The sequence below is a fragment of the Rhamphochromis longiceps genome, linkage group LG23, assembly GCF_057381845.1.
Source record: "Rhamphochromis longiceps isolate RC_006_pf linkage group LG23, R_longiceps_female_GT1.1, whole genome shotgun sequence".
NCBI classification, from domain to species: domain Eukaryota; kingdom Metazoa; phylum Chordata; class Actinopteri; order Cichliformes; family Cichlidae; genus Rhamphochromis; species Rhamphochromis longiceps.
Window position 1 is genome coordinate 43,511,247 of NC_140578.1, and position 24,229 is coordinate 43,535,475.

The 24,229-nt window shown below is 40.1% G+C and overlaps 2 protein-coding genes, 2 long non-coding RNA genes and 2 other non-coding genes across 10 annotated transcripts in view; 4 read left to right on the forward strand and 2 right to left on the reverse strand.

Annotated features, from left to right (window-relative positions):
* Positions 1–578: 578 nt before the first annotated feature.
* LOC146642758 (uncharacterized) lies at positions 579–2,915 on the forward strand. The gene has a single exon (XM_085399322.1). The coding sequence runs from the start codon at positions 579–581 to the stop codon at positions 2,913–2,915; it is 2,337 nt and encodes a 778-aa protein (XP_085255448.1).
* Positions 2,916–4,989: 2,074 nt separating this feature from the next.
* LOC146642759 (5S ribosomal RNA) lies at positions 4,990–5,108 on the reverse strand. Its single transcript, XR_014909851.1, has one exon. It is a non-coding gene; the product is annotated as a 5S ribosomal RNA (ribosomal RNA).
* A 356-nt stretch (positions 5,109–5,464) lies between these two features.
* Positions 5,465–5,583, forward strand: LOC146642760 (5S ribosomal RNA). The gene has a single exon (XR_014909828.1). It is a non-coding gene; the product is annotated as a 5S ribosomal RNA (ribosomal RNA).
* A 5,664-nt stretch (positions 5,584–11,247) lies between these two features.
* Positions 11,248–16,302, forward strand: LOC146642761 (uncharacterized). Its single transcript, XR_014909496.1, has 3 exons — positions 11,248–11,403; positions 14,575–14,632; positions 14,827–16,302. It is a non-coding gene; the product is annotated as an uncharacterized LOC146642761 (long non-coding RNA).
* A 2,363-nt stretch (positions 16,303–18,665) lies between these two features.
* LOC146642762 (uncharacterized) lies at positions 18,666–23,316 on the reverse strand. 5 transcript variants are annotated; one of them, XR_014909499.1, is made up of 4 exons: positions 22,690–23,316; positions 22,154–22,278; positions 21,703–21,916; positions 18,666–20,802 (listed from the first exon to the last, which is right to left on the reverse strand). It is a non-coding gene; the product is annotated as an uncharacterized LOC146642762 (long non-coding RNA). The 5 variants fall into 5 exon arrangements; XR_014909500.1 differs by having other exon boundaries at positions 18,666–20,584; positions 20,668–20,802; positions 21,703–22,278; XR_014909501.1 differs by lacking the exon at positions 22,154–22,278.
* A 102-nt stretch (positions 23,317–23,418) lies between these two features.
* The window catches only part of LOC146642763 (NACHT, LRR and PYD domains-containing protein 3-like), a 197,216-nt gene continuing 196,405 nt past the window's right edge, over positions 23,419–24,229 (forward strand). The window contains exon 1 of the mRNA XM_085397207.1: positions 23,419–23,817. The gene's annotated coding sequence lies outside the window, so the exon portion shown is untranslated. The remainder of the gene's footprint in view (positions 23,818–24,229) is intronic.

Genomic DNA, 24,229 nt, shown 5'->3' on the forward strand with positions numbered 1-24,229 from the left:
ATTAAAATCCAATTCAATTTCTTGTTTGCTCCGAAATCTACGACATGACTATATACAGAAAAGCTTGACATGGTATGCAAAAAAAACCCCGAAGACAATACAAATACAAATACATGAACAAAAAATGTTTTAACTGTCAGTTATGTCATTTTAAAATTTTCCAAAACTAACATTTTCTTTGATTGACTGATATTAAATTGATTAGGGTCAAGTTTAGTGTGAACAATATTACACAAACAAGCACGTGTATGCGCATGCGCACATATTAGAATCCCTTCCATCGCTTCTAATATGTGCCCCTTCGATCGCTTCTCATATGTGCGCATGCGCACATATTAGAATCGCTTCGATCGCTTGTGACGTGATAACTTTGCTTTGATCCTTTCTGATGTCATAACTTTGCTTTGATTCCAAAACCTATAAATAGAAGCGCTCACCTGTTACTTTATGCTTAACGGACGTTGACCTGCAGCAACTAAAACCCTTTTGAGAAGATTTGAGAGCAATTTACGAGAGAAACCAAAACAAGTTCAGTTTTGTTTCTCACCAATTCACAGCGCAAACAGACACATTACACCATGTCAGCCAACCCATCCTTCGGCTCAGATGAGCTTGGAATATCTAAAGGGACCATTTTGGGAGATCACCACATGGTGGAGGCTTTCCTTGGAGAAGGAAGCTTTGGTGTTGTAACGAAATGTCGCGATACAAAAAACAACAAAACTGTTGCTGTTAAAGTCAACAAGAGCGACCCTGAAATTCTGCTCCAGGCAAAACTGGAAATTTTCATCCTGGAGCAGCTACGACGCTTGGATCCAGACAGGTGCAACATTGTGGAATGGAACGGCTATTTCCTCGATGGAGAGCGCATTTGCTTGAATTTCGAACTGCTCGACCAAAGCCTGTGGGACTACATTGGGGACCGGAATAACCGAGGTCTCCCAATGAGAGAACTCAGGCCAATTTTGCATCAGCTTGCAAATGCTCTATTCCACCTGGGTTCTGTGGGAATAGTGCATGCTGACCTCAAACCTGTCAACATCATGGTTGTGAACCGCAGTGAGTCTCAAGTCAGAGTCAAACTTATAGACTTTGGCATCGCATGTAACACCTCTGCAGTGATTCCTGGTGACTGTGTGGGGACAATTGGTTATTGTGCACCTGAGATTATGCTTGGCACTCCATATGATGAAGCAATTGACATGTGGTCTCTAGGGCTGGTAGCTGTGGAGCTTGCTACAGGGGTGCCTCTCTATCCTGGGGAAGACGATTATGATGTTTTGAAATTCATAATTGAAACCCAGGGTCAGCTACCAGATCATCTCCTAGAGTCTGGCTTGTACACTGACAGCTATTTCATCGAGGATAACCACAACGAACAGCGCTGGACATTTAAGACCCCAGAACAATTTCAATACGAGACAGATTATCGATCCAAGGAAACTCGATCGATAAAACTTAAGTGTCTCGATGACCTCGAACAACTGCTGAAAGTTAGGCGAGGATCGGAAAATGGCCAAACATTATTTGTAAGGCTAATCAAAGAAATGTTGGCCTTGGATGCAAATCAGCGCATAACACCCTCAGAGGTTCTGAAGCATCCCTTTTTCCACCCTGGCCTCTCAAGGAGAACCCCCTGCACTGACATGAATAGTACAGGGGGAGAACTCCTTGTGCTCTCTCAGCAGCCTTCAAGCTGGAAAAGTCATGGATCACAAAAATTCAGCTGCAGTTTCCAAAACTCGGTTGAATTTCCTCAAAAAGGAGACATCAACACCTCAGCCAACCCATCTGCCTCTGAAGATGATCTTCAAATAACGGAAGGGACCATTTTAGGAGATCACCACGTGGTAGAGGCCTTCCTTGGAGAAGGAGGCTTTGGTTTAGTAACCAGATGTCGCGATACAAAAAACAACAAAACGGTTGCTATTAAAGTCAACAAGAGCGACCCTGAAATTCTGCTCCAGGCAAAACTGGAAATTTTCATCCTGGAGCAGCTACGACGCTTGGATCCAGACAGGTGCAACATTGTGGAATGGAACGGCTATTTCCTCGATGGAGAGCGCATTTGCTTGAATTTCGAATTGCTCGACCAAAGCCTGTGGGACTACATTGGGGACCGGAATAACCGAGGTCTCCCAATGAGAGAACTCAGGCCAACTTTGCATCAGCTCGCAAATGCTCTGTTCCACCTGGGTTCTGTGGGAATAGTGCATGCTGACCTCAAACCTGGAAACATCATGGTTGTGAACCGCACTGAGTCTCCCGTCACAGTCAAACTCATAGACTTTGGCCTCGCATGTCCTGCTTCTGCAGTGATTCCTGGTGACTGTGTGGGGACAACTGGTTATTGTGCACCTGAGGTTATGCTTGGCATTCCATACGACAAAGCAATCGACATGTGGTCTCTGGGGCTGGTAGCTGTGGAGCTTGCTACAGGGGTGCCTCTCTATCCTGGGGAAGACGATTATGATGTTTTGAAATTCATAATTGAAACCCAGGGTCAGCTACCAGATCATCTCCTAGAGTCTGGCTTGTACACTGACTGCTACTTCATCGAGGATAACTACAACAAACAGCGCTGGACATTTAAGACCCCAGAACAATTTCAATACGAGACACATTATCGATCCAAGGAAACTCGATATATAAAACTTAAGTGTCTCGATGACCTCGAACAACTGCTGAAGGTTAGGCGAGGACCGGAAAATGGCCAATCATTATTTGTAAGGCTAATCAAAGAAATGTTGGCCTTGGATGCAAATCAGCGCATAACACCCTCGGAGGTTCTGAAGCATCCCTTTTTCGACCCTGGCCTCTCAAGGAGAACCCCCTGCACTGACATGAATAGTACAGGGGGACAAAACCTTGTGCTCTCTCAGCAGCAATCATCGTTTGGGTGGCCAGAATTCTAGGGGAGCTAGAAATTCTTGTGGAAAAAAAGCCCAAAACAATAACATCAACAAAAGCAATGAATGTGGTCTTAAACTTGGGCACAATTTGGCTTGAAATCCATCAACTAATCTCTCAATATTCAAAGCGGAGCAGCAGACAACTTACCATCACATCAGTCCTTCAATCAGACCTACAACAAACGTCTTCAGTCTCTCACCCCAACCGGTCGCAGCAGATGGCCGCCCCGACCTGAGCCTGGTTCTGCCGGAGGTTTCTTCCTGTAAAAAGGGAGTTTTTCCTTCCCACTGTCGCCAAAGTGCTTGCTCATAGGGGGTCATATGATTGTTGGGTTCTCTGTATGTATTATTGTAGGGTCTACCTTACAATAATACAAACAGCCTTGAAGTGACTGGTGATGTGATTTGCTGCTGAATGAATTCGGAACTAATTGGAAATCTGGATATTAATTAAATAAACCTGCTTTGAGCATCAATTAATTGTTGTTTGAAATTCTTTATAAATATATAAATATAGTGCCACTCTTCTACTGTTTAAATTGCAACTGTTTCAAACTGACTAATTTATTCATACACTTGAGCATAAACACACGCACAGTAAATGGCCTGTATTTGTACAGCGCTTTACTTAGTCCCCAAGGACCCCAAAGAGCTTTACACTACATTCAGTCATTCACACATTCACACACACATTCACACACTGGTAATGGCAGCTACATTGTAGCCACAGCTGCCCTGGGGCGCACTGACAGAACATTGCAGAACCTTCAGCACCTCGTATGAAAAATATTTGACTGTGTGTATGCTTTTAGCACTGTTTGGATTTGAGAAAATCTAAAATAAATTGAAAATTTTTTTTAGAAGTTGTTTTATACATTTCAGTGGTATATTATGCATACAATAGGACATCTATTTAGATTTACATCTTCCACAGAAAAAACTGCACATTACTGAAACTTAGTATACTGGACTTTGTTGTTGTCCCACACAGGTTCAATTTCGAGTGGTAGATGGCTCAGTGCTCAGTCAACCAAGATTTTATGATAGTGGGCACAATGAGATAGATAAGCTGCTTGTAAACAGTACTTTTATGCTCTCTTTTTCCATTTGGATAAGAAAGAAAGAACCAGGAAACAAAGGCAAACAAATAATCTCTGCCTTTATCCCAGATTCACATTATAGGAACAGCTGCTCAATGACCACTGTAGTCTTTGCTTACTGCACTTTTATCTACATCTATGCAAAGTGATCCACTACACCTACTTTTACAGTTAAATCGTTTTATGAGCACTCATGCCATTTTAATCTGAGTTTCTACTCAAATACAATCAGTAAAGAAAAACACAGTCTGTCACGTTTGTTTTGAAGGAAAAGGTATTCCCTGCAAATGTTTATCTGTGTGAGACTATTCAGAAAACAGTAATTTTCAGCTACTGTATAGCTCTGTGTAAATAATCATTCTGTACATTCGATAATCTTTAATCCTACAACTGTTTACAACTTGCATAGTTCCCATTTCTGTATAGCTGTATATCCCAGATTCTGTAAAGTTATTTATTTCATATTCTGTATAGTTTTTCATATTTATATCCTGTTCATATCCTGTACATAGCTTGTACTCACTACAGCCTGTACATACTTATAGTTATAGAATATTCACAACATACTTCATACCGTGTACATTATAACATACCATAATAGACCCATTTCTGTAATATACTCACATATCTATATTATTGCTAATATATATTGTAATATATCTATATCACTAAAGAACTTCTGGATGGATGCAAACTGCATTTCGTTGCCCTGTACCTGTGCATGTGCAATGACAATAAAGTTGAATTCTATTCTATTCTATTCTATTTTGTTTTATAGGTGAGACACTTGGCCTCTTTTTTCCTTGTTCTACGTTTGTCTTTTGTCCGATTACTCTGGAACACAAGATGGAAAACTGATATTCTCATGTTAAAAATATAGAAAAAGGATTTTATCACCCATAAATGTTAACTTCTCATGCCTCTTAGCACAAGCAGGAGCAGAAGCGCCCTCTGCAGTTTGTGTGTGTAAGTGCAAAAGCTTACAGCACCTGGTATTCCCAGGCGGTCTCCCATCCAAGTACTGACCAGGCCCGACCCTGCTTAGCTTCCGAGATCAGACGAGATCGGGCGTGTTCAGGGTGGTATGGCCGTAAGCGAAAGCAAAGCTGTGAAAAAGACCTTTTATTGGTGGCAAATGTCTCACAGTTTGATCTATATTATTGTGCTAAACTTCATATGTTACAGCGACAACATGCAAACCTTCGTTATTAACTGCAGCTTCAAATTGAGCTGCAAAAATGCTTTTCCCGCAGTAACATCACGATAAGAAGACATGTTCGTTGATTACAGCACAGTGTTAAAGTGACAGAGAGCACACGGTGTGTTGGGTCGATTTGGAAGTCCAACATTTTTGTCGTTTGGACATTTTAACTTAAATATAGAAAACAAAAACGTAAGCGTGTATGTGTCATTACAGCATGTATAAAAACGCCGTTTCTGAGCTGACCTTTCGCTTACGGCCATACCACCCTGAACGCGCCCGATCTCGTCTGATCTCGGAAGCTAAGCAGGGTCGGGCCTGGTCAGTACTTGGATGGGAGACCGCCTGGGAATACCAGGTGCTGTAAGCTTTTGCACTCCCACACACAAACTGCAGAGGGCGCTACTGTTTAGTAAGAAACTTCATGACCTCTCTTCTAATTTTTTGCTTGTGTACCGTTAAAAAATTAAAACAACAATCATCTCTGCAGCTTATTGGAGACACCTTTGTGATTCTGTTGTAGAGCAGAGCAGAGGCAGACATTTGATACACCCGGGGCTTAGCCCTAAAGGGTAGTATGCATCTGGGACTTGGGGGGTGGGGGGGAAGAAATGACTGAAAGATTAATTGGCTCTGTTTTGAGTTCATATTCATATAGGGAAAAATATATCACATGTGCAGGACACCTTAAAGTAGTTTTTTAATTAAGCAGCAAGGCAGAACAAAGTCGGGGCTGTATCAAGACACGAGGACTAAACCCCAATTCAACCAGACCCAGAACTGATCCGGAATTAAAACAGGACTACAACAGTTCAGAAGCAGGACTACTTAGGATTTAACCAAGACAGAACCAGAATCAGAGCTAGATGATAGTAGCACTAAAAATCATCATAGACCTGCACTACACTTATTTTTTAATTCTACCAAAGTACAATATTTAGATTGAGAAAAGTTTAGATAATTATTTAACCTTGTTGTGCAAACAAGCCTGCAAAACTTAATAAATATAGAACTTGAAAAATAACAAACCTAAAAAGAAACACTAGGTACGAGATACATGAGGACCTATGATACGCTGATACTTTTGGTAAACAACCATTTGACTAACATGCGTGTCTCACCTGCTCTTGTTCATCTGTTCTGTCCTCTCTCTCTCCCTCTTTGTGCTGACAATCAAATCAAACACCAACATCATCAACTATACAGTTGAAACCAGATATTTACAAACTCTTCAGATAAAAACAAAAACACTTTTTTAATTGTAACATCAAATCAGACTAAATGTTTATTTTTTATGTTGATAAATATAAAAAACATATTTGTTAACTTTAAGAGTAAAGAGAGAAACTGTCTGTATTTCTTAATTGTAAATGGCACCAAATTGTATTCAAACTGAGCCACACTTATGGAGCTCCACAGTTCTTTTCCAGGTGTTTTGGTTGACATCTCTTGATGTTCCCATGTCAAAGAAACAGGCTCTGTGTTTTGCCTTATATGCATCCACAGGTGTGCCACCAACCTATCAGAAGCTTCTTCAGCTCAGAATGGAATCGTCTGGAGTTTTCTTATTAATTAACAATAAACTTAGTGTATATGTGCTCCTAAATTTGGTGAAAGTGATAAAAAAGAGACAGCTCTCTCTCTTTAACTAATTCAAAATATATTTCAATATTTATTTATGCAAAACAAAACAAGTTTACTCTAAATTGATGTTGTACAGTAAAAAAATGTTCTTGTGTTTTCCATAAAGTGTATGTAAATATCTGGTTTCAACTGTGAATGTACTGCTGTGTATTGAAATTCCTTTTGTTTTGCATAGAAATATACTGAACAACATACAAAGCATAATATATAAAATAACATCTACCAGAGTTTTTCTTTGAAAGAAGCTCCTTATGTCCAGTCTTGTATATCAGTGCATAACTGAAACCGATTTATTTAGCCGTGGAGGGAAACAACTGAAAATATGAAATAAACACACATGTAAGCTAAGACTCTCTAAAGAAACAGCATTGTTGTTGTTCGGCTTTTCATTTCACCTTTTGTTGATTCACTTGAAGAGCAAGTAACGTAATATGGGTCAAGTGATCAGTTTGATATCAATCTTTTGTGATGCACTGTCATATTTACATTATTTGTACAGTACGAATGATTTCCTTTGGAACCTGGTCAAACTTCAGTTCTCTGTCTGCCTCGCTGCGCTTCTCCAACAGCGCACTCGCAGGCAGCAGCTGCCCCGCCCCCTCGCTCAGTGCCTGAGCTGGGATCATACCAATATTAAGGGGAAAAGTTCACAGCAAATGTCTTTAGTGGCAGGAAGGATCGATTCTTCACCAATAGTGAATGACTTTTTAGCCTTAGCAATACGGTTAGCCACCAAGTATGATGCTCTCAGTGCACTTGTATTTGTTGTTGTGGAGGCCCTCAGTAATGGCTTCTGTCCCTGTTGTTCCTGCTTTTTTCTTTTAAACTAGTCCAAAGGCTTGTTTTTTAATGTCTCCAAGTGACGAAGCAGTTTTGAAGGCTTCATTGCCTCATTGGAGAGCTGGTCTCCACATATATTATGCAGAGCGGGCTTGGTGCATGGGAATCACTTGTTGCAATATATCCACTTGTTGTCTGTTAAATGCAGCTTTCTTTTTCTTAGTAGTTGTCATAGACTCTTCTTCTGTCTCCTCACTGGGCCTTTTTTCCTTTGCAAAGAAACCCTCCAAAGACATCTGTTTTTTACTAATTTTGCTAGTTTGTGGGTTTAATATTAACTAATGTATCTTGACATGCGTCAAGAGTCAGTCATAGACTGAAGTAACTGAGAGAATTCAGTCTTTTTCCAAATAAAACACTGTTCAGAGTCGGATAATAAATAAAACGGAAATAATGTAAGTTATTTATTTTTTCTGTGCGGTACGAGCTTCAACTCTCTTGACCCGGTACCAAACGACTCAAGGCCTGGTACCGGTCCGTGGCCCGGGGGTTGGGGACCGCTGCTATAGACTACAGTGTACGCTCTACACCTACTTACTGGTTTTTGTTGCACCAGTCTGCATCTCCCAATTACTTTGTGTGTTTCGCTTACAGCTCCGCACCACCCAGGCGGCAAAAAATGTGCATGTTCTTTGTGATCTCGTAACCAATGCCCTCTGCCGTCAAAGTCGAGAATTAGTTAATGGGCATCATGTGACTAGTGGAAGCCAGATCCTTTTATTTAGCAAAATTGGGGTTATTAGTTAAATGTTATTGTTGAGGGGCACAGACAGCACATGTACACAGATTAAAAAATAGTAATGCCTCAAGAACAGGGCTCTTGGGACGTCCAAGAGGAAAGGGGCAAATGCTCAAGCCCCCTCCGTTATGGCAACGACGTTTAGACGTTTAGAAAAGTCTTAGAAATGAATCGCATGCCAAAATGAAAACAAAAAAATTGGATGACATTAAAAACAAAAGAAACAAGAGACAGGGCGCTGAATAAGAACTTGTCAGCTTGTGAGTCTTGTAACTGGTGATGCTCCAAATGTTAAAAAAATAAATATATAAAAACCAACAAACACCAAAAAGTGACATTTATTATATGCTTATTCTGTGATCAGATAAAAAATTTTTTATTAGAAGCAAGCTGGATCTAAGAGATTATTTCTACACAGCATCCTACAGTCAGTACAATTAATATGTCGGTATTGGTGGGATGAATATAAAATTCCCTCATCAGAAGGAAATAATAGTTTTGTGTTATTTCATGTAACGTGTGAAGAAATAGAGGTTGATCACATGTTAAAAAATGTATATACTTATTGCTAAGACAGACTCAAATAAAAACTTATAATGAAGAAGACGTTTCCAGCGACGTTTAGTTAGAGCTGATGATAAATGTTGCTCTTTTGTTATCTCAGAAATGTATATTTGTGGGTACAGAAGTAGATCGCATGGGGATTTTTCCTATAGTTGCATTATTGGATTCAAAGGTCATTTCATCACCATAATAGTGCACAGGTAACTTTCCTTCACATTTGACCACAACTATTCTGTTAGTGAGAAGTGTGCCTTTATACTGACATTTGGGTTTCCTGGCTCCATTGTTCTTTAGGTCACATCTAACAATGCGAAACTTTGCTACACTCTTTGTCGTGCCATTCGTCTGATCATATCTTCCTTGACCGTTACAAATGGCTTTGACCTGTTTGTAATCACTGAGGATGAATGTGTTAACATCCTTACATTTGTTTCGATCAGCATATATTTTCTTTTTTTTCATTTCTGTATCACATTTTTTCACGCTCATCTTGGCATCTACATGCTGTCGTCTAAACTTTTCATAATTTGTTTCATTCAGTCGCTTCTCAATTCGGTTGGGTTGAAGATTGGCTGGTTTTGAGAGTCCAGTAACAAAGGGCAGCACAAGCAGCAAACAGGTAAACATGATCCTCATTGTTTCCTGGAGAGAGAAAAACAGGAACATTTTCCAGATCAAGAATTTAATGCAACAAAAGCGTCATCACTGTAGTGGCAGAAGTAAGTATTTGATCCCCTGCTGAATTTGTAAATTTGTTCCCTTATGAAGAAATGAACAGTCTCTATTTTTTGTGGATGTTTTATTTTACTGGAGAGAGACATGAACACCAACAGAAAAAAAACACAATACATGATTTCTTTTCACTGATTTGCATATAATTGAGTGAAGTAAGTTTTTGATCCTCGACAACCCAACAAGCGTTCTGTGGCATGAACTGAGCCCACTTTGTTTGGAGGAAGAGAAATGCTGAGTGTAACCCACAGAACATCATCCCCACTGTCAAGCACAGAAGTGGAAACATTATACTGTGGGGCTGTTTTTCTGCCAAGGATACAAGACGACTTCACCACACTGAGGCGGCCAGTAGATGGAGCCATGTACTGCAAAATCTTGGACAAGAACCACTTTCTCTCAGGCAAAAGACTGAAGATGTGTCATCGATGGGTCTTCCAGCATGACAATGGCCTAAAACATACCACTGATGCAACAAAGGTGTGGCTAAAGAAGAAGCACAAGGACATGGAGTGGGGCTAAGGCAGTCTCCAAACCTCAGTCCTGAAGAAAATCTGTGGAGGGAGCTGAAGCTTAAAGTTACCAAACAGCAGCAAAGAAATCTAAAGAATTTAGAGAGTTTGTGGAAGGAGGAGTGGAAAAAAATCCCTCCTGAGATGTGAGCAAACCCAGTGACCAACTACAAGAAACATATTACCGCAGTGCTAGGCAATAAAGGTTTCTCCACCAAGTACTAAGTTGTGTTTGAGATCAAATACTTACTTCACTCAGTGACATATAAATCAATTCATTTATTTTAGCAAATACATTTTTTATTCAATTTTGGTTGATATTCTGTCTCATTACATCAAAATGAAAATACTTTAAAAAAAAATTAGAGACTGATTATTTAATATAAGTGAACAAACTTACAAATTCAGCAGAGGATCAAATGATTATTTCCCCCCAGATAATAGCTTCTTTTTATGACCAGCTTTTCTCTTTTTTGTCTTTTTGAAAAGTTGCTGGCCAACAAAGTTTTATTCATTTATTCAAAATAAAAAAAAATAAAAAAAAATAATAATAATAATAAAAAAGTTTTATTCATAGATGTTTTTTGCATTAGATAAATTTGCAAACTGAACTCCACGCTTCCAGAACCTCTCAGTTTGTTCTTGTTTCTTTATTGACTTATATAGAAACCCACATAAGTTTGTTTAACTTATGTAACAAATGAATAAAGCAACTAAATTTAAGTAAAAGGATAATTTTAGTATTTCTGATCCATTCTTTACAGAATTTTTTCAAATCATTTTCAAACATTCAGATTTGTCTTTTATTTTCTTGTTAAACCTCGTAAACGGTGAACTAAAAACCCTGGAGTATGGTTTGAAACGTTGATATTTTAGTCTGAAAAGGAGCATGTTTCGCTTTCTGGAAGCGTTTATGTTGAAACTGGAGCACTAATCAGTACTTCTCCACACCTGTGGTGCACGCGCTGCGCACACCCCGTCGGGTATGCGCTGCAGAGCATGCGCGCCAGAGGAGGGGGCTGACTTACTTGAGCAGGAAGCGCGGACTGAGAGACAAGTCGAAAAGAAAAGACGGAAGATCGCTGATGAGGAAAAGCAGAAAGAAATAATTTAACTGAGCTTGAAATGAAACAAGAGCTAGCGAATCTCTGCTGGACAGGTAATTACCGCTGTTTGGTTTAATATTCTATTTTAAACAGTGTAACTATGAACTAAGACGAATACGGATCATATATTTTCATACAGTTATGTTCCAGGTTGATGTTTGCGTGTCTTCACTGTAAAGACCGCAGGTTATTGGAGAGTGCCTGAAAGGAATATATGCGCCAAGGATCATTTAAAAAATAATAATTAAAGTAAATGAAACTAACTAAAAACATGTGTCATTACTTTCTTATTCCTTTTAATGATGACTTTTAAAATCATTAAATGATAAAATAAAATAAAAATAAAAAATCAATATCAATATAACAGCTTCCAAAAATTCAATATCAAAACCAGTCTAATTTTTACTTTAGTAAATATTTTGAAACTTTTCAGAGAGGCACGGAGGACATGTTGAACAATAATATTGTGTAATTTTTAAAAGTATTACTTGATTTTTTTAAAACAGGAAATTGTAATCATTTACATACATTTGGTAGCATGTAGACATTATGAAGGGGCTGCTTTACCTAATAATTTTTTACATTCACAAGATTAAACTTGACTTTTTTCACGAAGACACAAATAAAATTGTGGAGTTTGCTGGTAAGACCTTATAATCTTAGAAATATTTGAATATGCCTGCATAGCAGCTCATTTGGGGTGATCGTGGCTCAAGAGTTGGGAGTTCGCCTTGTAATCTGAAAGTTGCCGGTTCGAGCCCCGGCTCGGACAGTCTCGGTTGTTGTGTCCTTGGGCAAGACACTTCACCTACTGGTGTTGGCTAGAAGGGTCGATGGCGCGATATGGCAGCCTCGCTTCTGTCAGTCTGCCCCAAGGCAGCTGTGGCTACAACTGTAGCTGCCTCCACCAGTGTGTGAATGACTGGGTGTGTAAAGCGCTTTGGGGTCCCTAGGGGGGACTAGTAAAAGCGCTATACAAATACAGGCCATTTACCATGTGACAGAAGTTTTTATGTAAAGTAGTGGAAATTAACAACAAGTCATTTAAATAAATTTGATGATTTTTTTAACTCTCAGTTGATGAGTTCATGAGTAGGGCAGGGTATTGTCACTGATTTCTAGAATCGATTCGCTTCCAATTCACAAGGTACCGAATCAGTTCGATCCACGATTCGATTCGATTTGAATCTGGGAAATTTGGACAGTCAGAAATATTATAATTCAGATCAGTACAGTACATTTTATTGTATCTATAAAAAGGAAGCTGACACACACAAGACGTTATCAGAGGTGTGAGCGTCACAGCAGATGCCTTTGTGTCAAAGTAGCTGAAGATAAAACACAGAAAAACATGAAGGTGGTTTTACTGTTCTGGGATTTTATAAAAATATTCTGCAGTACATCAAAAATGAAAGAAAACCATTAATCAACATATGAACGTTACCTCTGACATTACCGCGGTTTTATTAGAGACACGGCTAAGCGTTTTGCATTTTGCATAATTTTAAAAAGTTTACATTTGTTTAGTATTGAACGGCAGAAATTGGGTTTTCTTTTCGGAAGTAAGTAAAACAGCAGCTGACAGCCTGTAAACAACGGTAGACTTCTGTGTAACAAGCAAGACAACAGACAGACAGAGAGAGAGAGCTGTGCATCGTGGTGGAAGCAAAACAGCAAAAGTCAGAGTGAATTCATGACGATGTTTATGTGAAGCGTAGTTTGCTGCTTCGTTTGCTGCTGGTTCAGTCAATGTTGTTTGGAGAGAGATCAAACTAACAGCTTTATGATCAGCGCAAAAAGGGCGTGAACACAAAGCGCGGACCCGCCGACAAATCAGAATCAGCGAGCTGTCGGCTTTCAGCCCCGACTGTGAGAAAGGCGACATCTAACTGATTCTGATCCGCGCTCCGCGCTGTGTGTTTAAGTCTTTGTGCAGAATCCGTGTTCCTGCTCTCATTTACTGTCTTAGCTGTTTGGTGGTTGTTGAAAGTTTGTGATCTTTCACCAGAGATTCTGGCATTTTGGGCAAAATAAATTTATATTAAAAAAAATCAATTCAGGATTTTAATGGATTGATTTCATGTTATCCAAGCCAGAATCGATTTTAATCGATAAATCGATTATAAAAACCCACCCCTATTCATGAGGTGTATCTAAAGACAACTTCTCTACTTGCATCCACACATTGAACCTTACAGAGGGAAACGGTCATTGCACTCAGTCATGACAACATTCTTGCTAAATATAATTATTTATATTATAAAGATGTGAAACTTTTAAGCAAACTTTTCCAACTGAGGACACTTACCGTACTTTTTGCTTTACTGATCAGTGGTTGGTTGATTAACCTGCAGGAGTTCAGGCACGAGTCAGTCGTCTGGAACAGCGGATGGTGAAGATGTCTTCAGTAAATGAAATGCTCTAAAGGGGGAATTAAAATTGAACATTATTTGAACATAAATAAAAAAAGATAGGCCTCTGCCTGTGCATGCACATTTCTTATGCACGATATTCATGGTCACAGAACCCAGATGATGCATGTTTTAAAGCCCATATCTGGTTAGTGAATGTGAGTATAAGTGTGGCAGGAGATCGAGTTATTCAAAATAAACATGCTGTCTATAAAAGATTTTAAATATACAAATAAAAAGTTCTTACCAAACGAGGAGTCAAGATGAGCAGAGACCAGGTCTAGTGCAGCTCAGCTGTTGTTAAATTCTACCTGAGCAGGTTGGAGCTCATTTGTGTCACAGACAAGTAAAACTTTGGGGGCTTCAGCTTTTAAACATTTCAGCAGCCCCACCTTAAATTAACTAGCATCAGTGTCTACATCACCAGCCCACCAGTTAGCACTGCTCTGTTTGTGGTTCAGAACATGCTGCAAACATGATGTGAGGACCAGTGACCACAGCTGCAGATGCAGGTTGTCTTTCATAGCTCGCGTTACAACAATTGCAGCTATTTTTTTTTTTTCAATTCAATAAACCACATGTTTTAAAAATAAGTAAATTAATAAAATATTGACATTTGTGAAAAAAGTACAGAAACTGCCTTTTGGCTTAGTTTTTGTTAAGTAAATAATGGCACGGTGTAATATATCACGTGTTGTTATTCCCCTGATGTTGTATACACCTAATTTTAAAGTGGGCACTAAGACTCTATTGTAGAGTCTGACAGCAGCTGGAAAGATATCTGAAATTTCTCCTCGCACACTGTTGTTGCAGCAGCGTGTCACTGTAGGAGCTGCTCAGTGCTGCTAGGATGACCTGCATGTGGTGGGAGGTGGGTTTTTGTTTTATTTTTAATATCCTGTCCTATCTGCCAGCTTTTGCAATCAGAATTGTGACCTGAATGCATTGTGGTGCAGAACACATTTTGCTTTTGCAAGATCAGCTACTTAGAATCTCTATAGGCTCCTCTTGTTCATGTGACTATGTTATCTGTTTATTTATTCATTTCTATTTGTGTTATTTCAGTTATTACACTGGTATAGTATGACTATGTCACCTGCAGCCTCCAGCAGTACCAGTTACCTGAGACCACACATCTCAGCGACGTGTGCGTGCCCATCCCAGCAGGCGAAAGAGGGAAGCCCCAGCTGTCCCAGCAGAACACACCATAAAAGATGATTGATGTCACCCCAGAGTCATAGACGGTCTTCAGAAACTCCAAAACAATTGAATCTAGCCTTCTAGGTGTCCATCAGGTGTGATGTCAGAGCCACCAGCCTGCAGCTGTTGTTCATTTACATCTGCCTAATTTATCATTTATCCTCAGCACACTTTTCAGTTCCCTTGCCTGAAACTGGACAACATGTAAAGTCTAAATTCAAACAAAGGTTGGGGAAACCTGCACTGAGCCGAGACAGAAGAAGTCTGAAGTCGAACTCGGATGAGTGACAGAGCGTTCCTGCTACTGAAAACTCTACGCCCAGATGAACAAAATGAACTTTTCGGGACAGGTCCCCAGATGTTTTCTCTTCTCAGAATCCTCTTCACAGATCGTATCTCTTTTATCTGACATACAGTCATGTGGAAAAGAGTGTTTTCATGGGAATCTATAGAGTACTCTGAAAAACTAAGCACTGTACATGAGTGAGTAGCTTGCAGAGCCACCTTTTAGCAGCAGTAGCGTCACCAAATTGTTTCTGTATGACTCTTAGTCTCCATTCGCCTGACGTTTCTTTACATCGTTTCGTCAGTTCATTGAGGTTTGTGGTATTGTTTATGTAAAGCCCTCTTAAGTTCCCAGCACTGTTTTTCCGGTTGAGGTGTGGACTGTGACCTGGTCATTGCAACACCTTGATTCTGTTGTAGCTCTGCTGATGTGCTTGGGATCTTTGTCCTGCTGCATTACCAAAACTCAGTTTTGACTGTAGACTACTTGGTATACAAGGGAATTCATGGAAAACTCAATGACTGCAAGGGCCCAGGTTCTGTAGCTGCAAGACAAGCTCAAATCATCACCCCTTCACCACCATGCTAACAGCTGGTATGCGGTGTTTGTGCTGTTATGCTTTGCAAATTTGCTACTAAACTTGCAGCCATGCTGTCATGCTGTTTTTAGAGAGCAGAGACTTTCTCCTTGCAACCCTTCCAAACAAGCCACACTTATTCAAACTTTTTCTAATTGTCATGGCCTCTAACATTTAACTTGCTTACTGAGGCCTGTAGAGTCTGAGATGTAGCTTCTGGATTTTTGAGCTTTTTCTGACCACTGCACAGTTTGACCCTGGGGTGAATTTTCTGGGTCATCAGTTCCTGGGAACATTATGACATTGTGTTAACAAACACCTGAATACTCCAGACCAGAAAACTGCCAAAATGTTTGCTTTTATAGAGCTGCTCACATATGCTGATGAGCAATTATTCAAATGCAGTGGATTAGCAGCATCTGGCTGTTAATCACCTTCTAATTTGCATTGAAGCAATAAAGGTGCTTTCTGAATAATATGAGCTGTCTGGTGTGGTATTCATATTTAAAGTGAATAATCAGAATCAGATTACTTTAATAATCCCTAAGGAAATTATGTGGATTATATATATATATATATATATATATATATATATATATATATATATATATATATATATATATATATATATATATATTGCAAAAATGATGCAACGACCTTGAAATAACACATTTATCTCACTGAAACATGTCATTTAAATAAAAACATTTACTGAAATTAAAATAAATATACTGAATATAATATGGCTCAGATTTAATGGAATATAATTACCCTTTTGTGTTGCTGTTGTCACCCCGCATGCAAGGTGACAAAAATACCCCAATCAGCCTTTCAAGCTGACAGCTAAAGAAACCATTTCACCAGATTTAGCTTCTTGGATATTGTGTTCACTGTACTGTGTTCAAAATGTACTTCTCATTTAATAGAAGAAATGTAATCATGTCAATATAGAGGATTTCAAATTCTCCCTCCTGTTAATTAAAAAAAGAAAAAAGTAGGATAAGACATGAGAAACTCCTTGAAAAGGACAGTCTCCATTATAGCACCTCATGGAAGCTTTGTTAGACGACCTGTCATTAAAAACTAGAAAGACCATCCAGCATCGGGAGCTTTCAGACTTCCAGGTACGACAACAAGCCTATTGCTGGTTTGCCCACTCTGACTGTGTCAGTATTTGCTCCACATACCAACTGCTCTGACCCTAAAGTAAGCCAGAATCACACACAGCCATATGTAGGCACATTCCAACCACAAAGAATAACTGGGGATTCTTCATCCTGTAAACATCCTGAACAACTGGTTTTGGTGGTTTGATGGGAACAGATCCTCACCTGATCAGGAATACCAACGATCACCCCACCACTCATGTCTTGTTGGGAAATGTTTGCAGTCCTCAAGCTGTGAAAGTCATCAGGTGCAGCAGTCATGAATACCATGTAAACATCCCTGTTGGTAGGACAAACAAATAACAGTGGGATTCATTCGAGAAAACAGAACTTGTTTGATTCCCTGTCTGACAAAAAGAAATTAATGCAACGTAAAAATTCGATTTAAAAAATCAGCAGCATCATATGTAACCAGGTCCTAAATTACATATTGTTATAATTACACAAAATTTGTTCTAAAGCCCAAACTGCTCCTGGTATATCTGACTTTTAGCACCTCCAAGCCTGTAGTCATCTTGGTTATTAGTTAGGCCCCTCCCCCGTGTGTCGCTATGTGTATAGGCACTGTTAATGCTAGCATGAACAGATCATTCTTGCTGGCTGTTGTAGTGGCTTGAGCTAACTCTCATCCCAACTGTTTATATTTGGTTATAGGAGCTGGAGTGGGCATTAATGCTCCACAATTTACAAGCTGGGACCTGCCGCTAATCCATGGTTAAAGCCTTTACCCACATCAACACTGCAGGCAGAGGCTAACATCTGCAATACTATTAATAATTACACATAACTGTAGCAACAACAAAGAGAGGCTCGAACAAGAAAGGCTTGAAACCCTTAGAAAAGACTGATCAGAGTTGGTTCAATGAACTCTGATCATGTTCATTCGGAGTTAAGCTCGTGTGTGTTTAGAGACAGAAAGCCATCATGTTACCAGGATTCTCCAGAGAAACACAGAAATAAAGAGCAGAGCCTCCATCTTCATTTAGTGGACAGAGGAATATGATCACAAATCAGTGTGGGCCAAAATTTGTATCTTAAAAACTAGGAGGGGATAAAGTTATACCAACATACTGTAATATTTTTATAATATACACTAGCAAGCTTTCATGCTGTGTGTGATATTAAAAATATTGTATTGTGTGATATCACATTCTATTGTGATACAGCATTTTAATCTGACCTTTGATTTCTAAATGCTTCATTAAACTGTCAAATATACAAATATAGACAACTGTGGGATTTGTCTAAAGTATTTGCATATGCCATAGAAATGTTAGCACTCACAGTTTACTGGGCAAGGTTTATGCAAAGTTTCAACAAGACCAGTCCACTTATGACAAACGCGATCATACGAGCATTATAGTACGATGCAGTCTCTGCATGATATGACTATCTATTCAGCTGTAACCTGACAGGGACAAAGTCTAGGAGACAGAAACTGAAGATAGACACCATTTACTGATGGACCTGTTATATTAGGTGACAATTCCACGTGAAAGTCAAAAGAAATGAATACATACAGGGCAAGTCTTTATGAGGCAAACATGATGTGCATCTCACACGAAAGCGATTTAGGTGATTTTCTGTGAGAAATGTGTAAAAAGATCCGTACTCTGAATTTCAGATACTATTGATCTGTTTGTTGTGTGTCTGAGGGTTTACGCGGGGACGTTTTGTGTAAGCACTGATTGCTACAGTAGCATCCAATCAATGCTTACAGTGCAAAGAAACTGGCCTACAGTCTGACAGCTGCATTAATGTCTACACAATCTAAGAGTTTGAAAGATGGACACACGTGAGATGATCATAAATCCACAACAGAATCCTTTCTGTCCTAACATACTGATGAGAAAATAACTGAAGCACTCGTGTCAAGAACAACAACAACAAAGGGAAACATGCCTAACTTGGATTTCAGTGATTGTGAAAACAAACATATGCAAATGAATTTCCTCTGTGCGCTTTGCCTAATTCAGGAAATCACTATCAATCAAGTTGAGTGTGAGTCAGTGAGTATGTTATGTTCACATAGACTGTTACCTCAGGGGCTAACTTACCAGATGAAATGAACCTTTATGGAACGGAAACCCAGAATTTGTTTCAAGTCACATTTTAGCTTAATCTGCATGGTGGAAAGTGCCTGTACCAGAGACATGATTGTTGCTGCTTAGGTTAAAATATCTAGTATATGTCAATAATGTAACAAAAAAGAAGAAGAAAATCTGTGGCGGTGTAAAAGTCCCACTAAATGCGTCTCTCGGTGTACATCTAAACTATATAACGATTAACCGCCAACTGTGAGTTCAATTTAAATTTTCCTTTACAAATGTGTGTTTGTTTAGGAAGGAAAAAAATGTGTGCGCACAGTGTTCGGCAATATAGACTCAAAGGCAGCACCAAGACTGGCACGAGACTATTTCCACTGCACTGAGGGTGGGAACTCCAGGCCTCGGGGCCGCTGTCCTGCAGGGTTTAGATGTGTCCTTGATCCAACACAGCTGATTTAAATGGCTCATTTTGAACGTTGACATATACATCAAGGAATGGACCAGCCACTGCACTGATGTTAAACCAGTTCAGAAGTTCATTTATCATCATGAACCACCAATTTATGAGCAGACAAACCAAAGTGCACTCCAAGATTCAGTTGCTTGTAGAAGCACGTTTAGCAGCAACAGCTCAAAGTCATTGTTTTCTGTATGACTATCAGTCTCTCACATCATTGGGGAGTCATTTAGGCTCACTCTTCTTTATAATGTTGCTTCACTTCATTGAGGTTTGCACAAATTTGTTTATGCAAAACTCACGACCACACTACTTCTATTAAGCTGAGCTTTAAACTTTCTAAAATATAAAACCTGCTAGACACCGGTGTTGTGCCAAAAAGTGATTGTCTGCCAAAAACTGATTTCTGGTATTTGCCAAAAAGTGATTGCTCGTATTTAAACTGCTATAAGTAACTTGTTGGGCTATAATATGTGAAACATATGTCAAATGCTTCCCTCATGGATGACATAAAGTCATCTTGAGCCACAAACAACATTCGTGTAACAAGGTAGAAGCCGCGATCAGTTTTTGGCAGCGACTTTTATATAACCTTTATTTATTTAGTTAAAAAAAAATCTCATTAACATTAAACATGTCTTTTGTAAGAGTAAGTTGGCCAAGAGGACAGCAGCAATGGCAGCAAATATTACAATAGTTCAGTAAAAATATTTTAAGTGAGGATAAAGGAGCGGATTGGTTATAATGTCAGTACAGGGTGGGCCATTTATATGGATACACCGTAATAACATGGGAATGGTTGGTGATATTAAAGTCCTGTTTGTGGCACATTAGTATATGTGAGGGGCAAACTCCTCAAGATGGGTGGTGACCATGGTGGCCATTTAGAAGTCGGCCATCTTGGATACAACTTTTGTTTTTTCAATAGGAAGAGGGCCATGTGACACATCAAACTTATTGGTAATGTCACAAGAAAAACAATGGTGTGCTTGGTTTCAACGTAAACCTCCAGCAGAACCAGGCTCAGGGAGGGGCGGGGCCATCTGCTGACCGGTTGGGGTGAGAGAAGGAAGACAGGATGAAGACATGCTGTGGAAGCGAGACAGAGATTAATAACAGATATGATTCAATGCAGAGAGGTCTGTTAATACATAGTGAGTGAACCAACCAACCACAGCATCTGTGGTGAGAGAGTCATCAAGGAGTTCAGGCACTCCATCAAGCTCACAGTCACAGACTCAGGTGAGATTCTAGAGTTGCAGGGCTTCCTCCAGAGCAGCTGTTAGAAACACAGCTGCATCTTCTTTCTCTCACACACAGAAAAGAGTGAGACAGAGTGAGGCATCAGGGAGTTTAATTACCAGCTTTAAGACAAATGAATGAGAGTGCTGAATGATAGCACTCATGAGTGGTGCAGCATGCTTTAATTACTACCCACTAGTGAATGTGTCAGCAGCTGAAACTGTATTAATGGTGATTTAAAGAAACGAGTCCCAGTGTGTAGACCAGGCGAGCTGCTTCACTTGTAACACACTGGCAGAAACCCCAAGTCAGTTAGGATGACTACCTGAACATTTGAATGTTTCCACTGGTCACTGAGGTGGTACGTTACAGGGATCCAGTCTGTTCATTTACAGGACTCTACTAGAGCTGCTTTGCATGACTCACAGTTGAAATAATGCTTCTTTGTCTGATGCAGGGCCTTGGTTCACCCCATCAGTCGTGCAGGGGGTCGTCTGCTCTGCAAAAGTGCACTTTAATGTAAACTGTGCAGCAGTGCTGCAAACTAATCCAGACGAAATAAAAGCACAATGTCAGGAGCTACTGCAGTTCAGCATCAAACGTAGGCCAAATCAATCATTAATATGATTTTCATGATCATCTTGTTTGTCTCAATGTTCTTATGATTCAAAGAAACATCCAGCAGCTGTGAGATCGGCTGTACTGATTTAAAATGAAGTGTGTACGGCCCCAAAGCCTCTGAATGAGCTGCAGATGTGTTTCAAACTCCTGTAACAAAAGCAAACATGTCTGCATACCGGCTAACTTTGTCCACACACTGTTTCTGCTCTGCAGGTTTCACAGATGAAGATGCAAATAGTGGAGGATACGGGGATGGAGGAGATTGGGTTGGACTTTCATTAATATTTTGTCTGTTAGTTTGGGCTGTTTGTTGTTCCTGCTGCTTCCGCTGTCGTCATAATTACCTGCAAGGAACTAAAGCCATTATAGCAGCATCCTCCTGAAAACAACATCTGCTCTGCTTTTCCACAAGAATGAAGATGCAGAGGTCTGGCTTTAGGATCTGAGCTCAGATAACATCTGGAGTTTAAAGCATCATTTTAATCTTCTTCTGCACAAAATGGCTCAGTCGAGTGCTGCCAACTCCAAGAGGTTTTCGGAGGATCGGGTGATGGAGATCTATAAAGTAGGAGTAACATTATATAGCTACTATGTCAAAATTCTATAGTATGGTATATGATATGGCACAGCCCTGCTGTAAAGATCAAATGTGTGACAGTGAAAGGTGCTACAAAGAAGTCGGGAGAGAAATGCTGCAGAAAAGTCTCTTTAGCAAACAACGAGCAAACATAAAGCCCGTCCATTTCACATTTAAGGCAGGTAGTATGTTTGTTTTTCTAATGTTGACAAACTGACCCTCCATCCATCCACTTCTGCTGATCCTTTTCAGGGTCGCGGGGGCGCTGGAGCCTAACCCAGCTGTCTTAGAGCGAGACAGACTGAAGACCTGTCCAGTCCGCTGTCCCTACTAAGTGCATGTCCTTGAAACAGTGGAATAAAAACTAAAGCAATGACAAATAATGATCCTCATCATCAACATTACTACCGAAATGTGAACTAGCAAGTACAGCCTGAGCTCATAGAAACAACATCTTTGTAATCTGTAACAGTTTTGGATTTTTGGACATGTTAAACAACTTTTAAAGGGTTTTTCACAAAGATGCTGAACATTAAATGCAGGATGCCACAGACATCCATTTTAGCCAACAATCTGCCATCTTCACCTCCAGTGTTCAAATAAAACGGAGACATTGTGACATCAGCAGGAGACAGAGATCAGCTAGAGACACGCAGACAGTTTAAGCAGGCTGCTGTTCAAGTGGAGGCTGGTATGAATCCTGCTTCTGTTTATGTTTCCTGTTGAACAAAAACTTGACCAGAAACTGACATACCAACTTTCAGACTAGCAGATCCATCCTCCTTCCCTCCATCCTCTGTGTGTCCTTCTGTCTGACCTGCAGCTGAGAAACAGGTGTGAGGTGTCAGCTGTCAGGTAGGTGATGAGTGAAGAACAGAACAGAATCCATTTCCTCTTCAAACTGCTGTCAGACATGAGCTGTGTTCCAATTCGTCGGCTGCATCCTTCGGAGGACCCGGCCTTTGCGGTCTACGTGGGCCGGGATGGTGGGGACAGAGAGGCTGTAACTACATCTGCTGGTGTCACTGTGACCTCAGAGCAGTTTACATGAAACATGAAACGAATTACAACTTTTGCGATATTGACCAGCTCATGATGCAGAGTGTAGACTGTATCTGTGATAATGAAAATGATTTAAGGACTGGTTTATGACACGTCTATAAAAAATATAAAGTCTGTACAAATGTGAAACTACAAAGTTAAAAGCAGCTGGAACGACAGCTGTTCAAAGCTGAACACTTACATCAGCCAGAAGACAGAGTGAGTCCTCCATCTCTCTGAAGGAGGCCATCGTGGTGAGCACAGATGCAGCAGCAGTGTGGATGTGTCCACTCTCACAGTGTCTCTCTTTCAAGTTTGTCCTCACATTCTCAAAAAAGGAACATGTCTATGCAGATGCCCAGAGCCTAACAACACACCCGCTATAAAAACTTTTGCACCACCAGATTTTCATATACTTACATTTGAAAGTGTTCGGCTCCTGCATTAACTCCCACTTCGATCACTATCATTATCAGAAAAATATCTCCTGTATGGCCCGCAATGAATCCTGGGATATGTTGGGCCACAAAGGACACACCTGACCCATCCTTCAAATTCAGGGAAATGAAGGACGCATTTGGAAGACTTCAAATTTGAACAGCCTTCGTCGCGTCCATGTGATACAATTTCCTACAAATGTGGCATTCGAAGCATCCTCTCCCTGAATTTGGAAACACCCAATGTGATGATAGAGAGCAGGAAGAACCAGTCTCAACAAGAGACACACACACCTGATTTCCTGTAACTGCAGAGGGGAGGAGCCACCCGAGCAGGTGGGAACAGGAAGAGAAACAGCTGAGCCTCCGTCAGAGCAGCAGGAGGACGGTGGAGCTGAGGCAGGGTGAGTGTTAACACCACATTGTTGTAGTTTTGCTGTCAGAGTCTCTGAGTGTGTTTGTTTGTGTGACTGTAGAGAGAAGAAGAGTCACAGTGAGCTCTGTAGCTGTGATTGGCTCAATAATCACCTTCAATGGACTGAACGCAGAGAACGAGCCAAGGAACCTGACAAACCTGTTTGTGTGTGTGTCTGTGTGTGTGTGTGTACCTGTTTAGACATGTTTGTGAGGACAAAGAGTTGGTATGCTACTATGTGGGCTAATAGAGTCCCACAAAATGGCCGTCCTCACGAGTTTGAGGATATTTTTGAGGCTTTTTGGTGTCCTCACTAAAATCTGAAAACAAGTGTCTGTGTGTGTGTCTGTGTGTGTATGTGTCATAAAGAGAGTCGAGTTCACGGTCGCACACTTTCTATC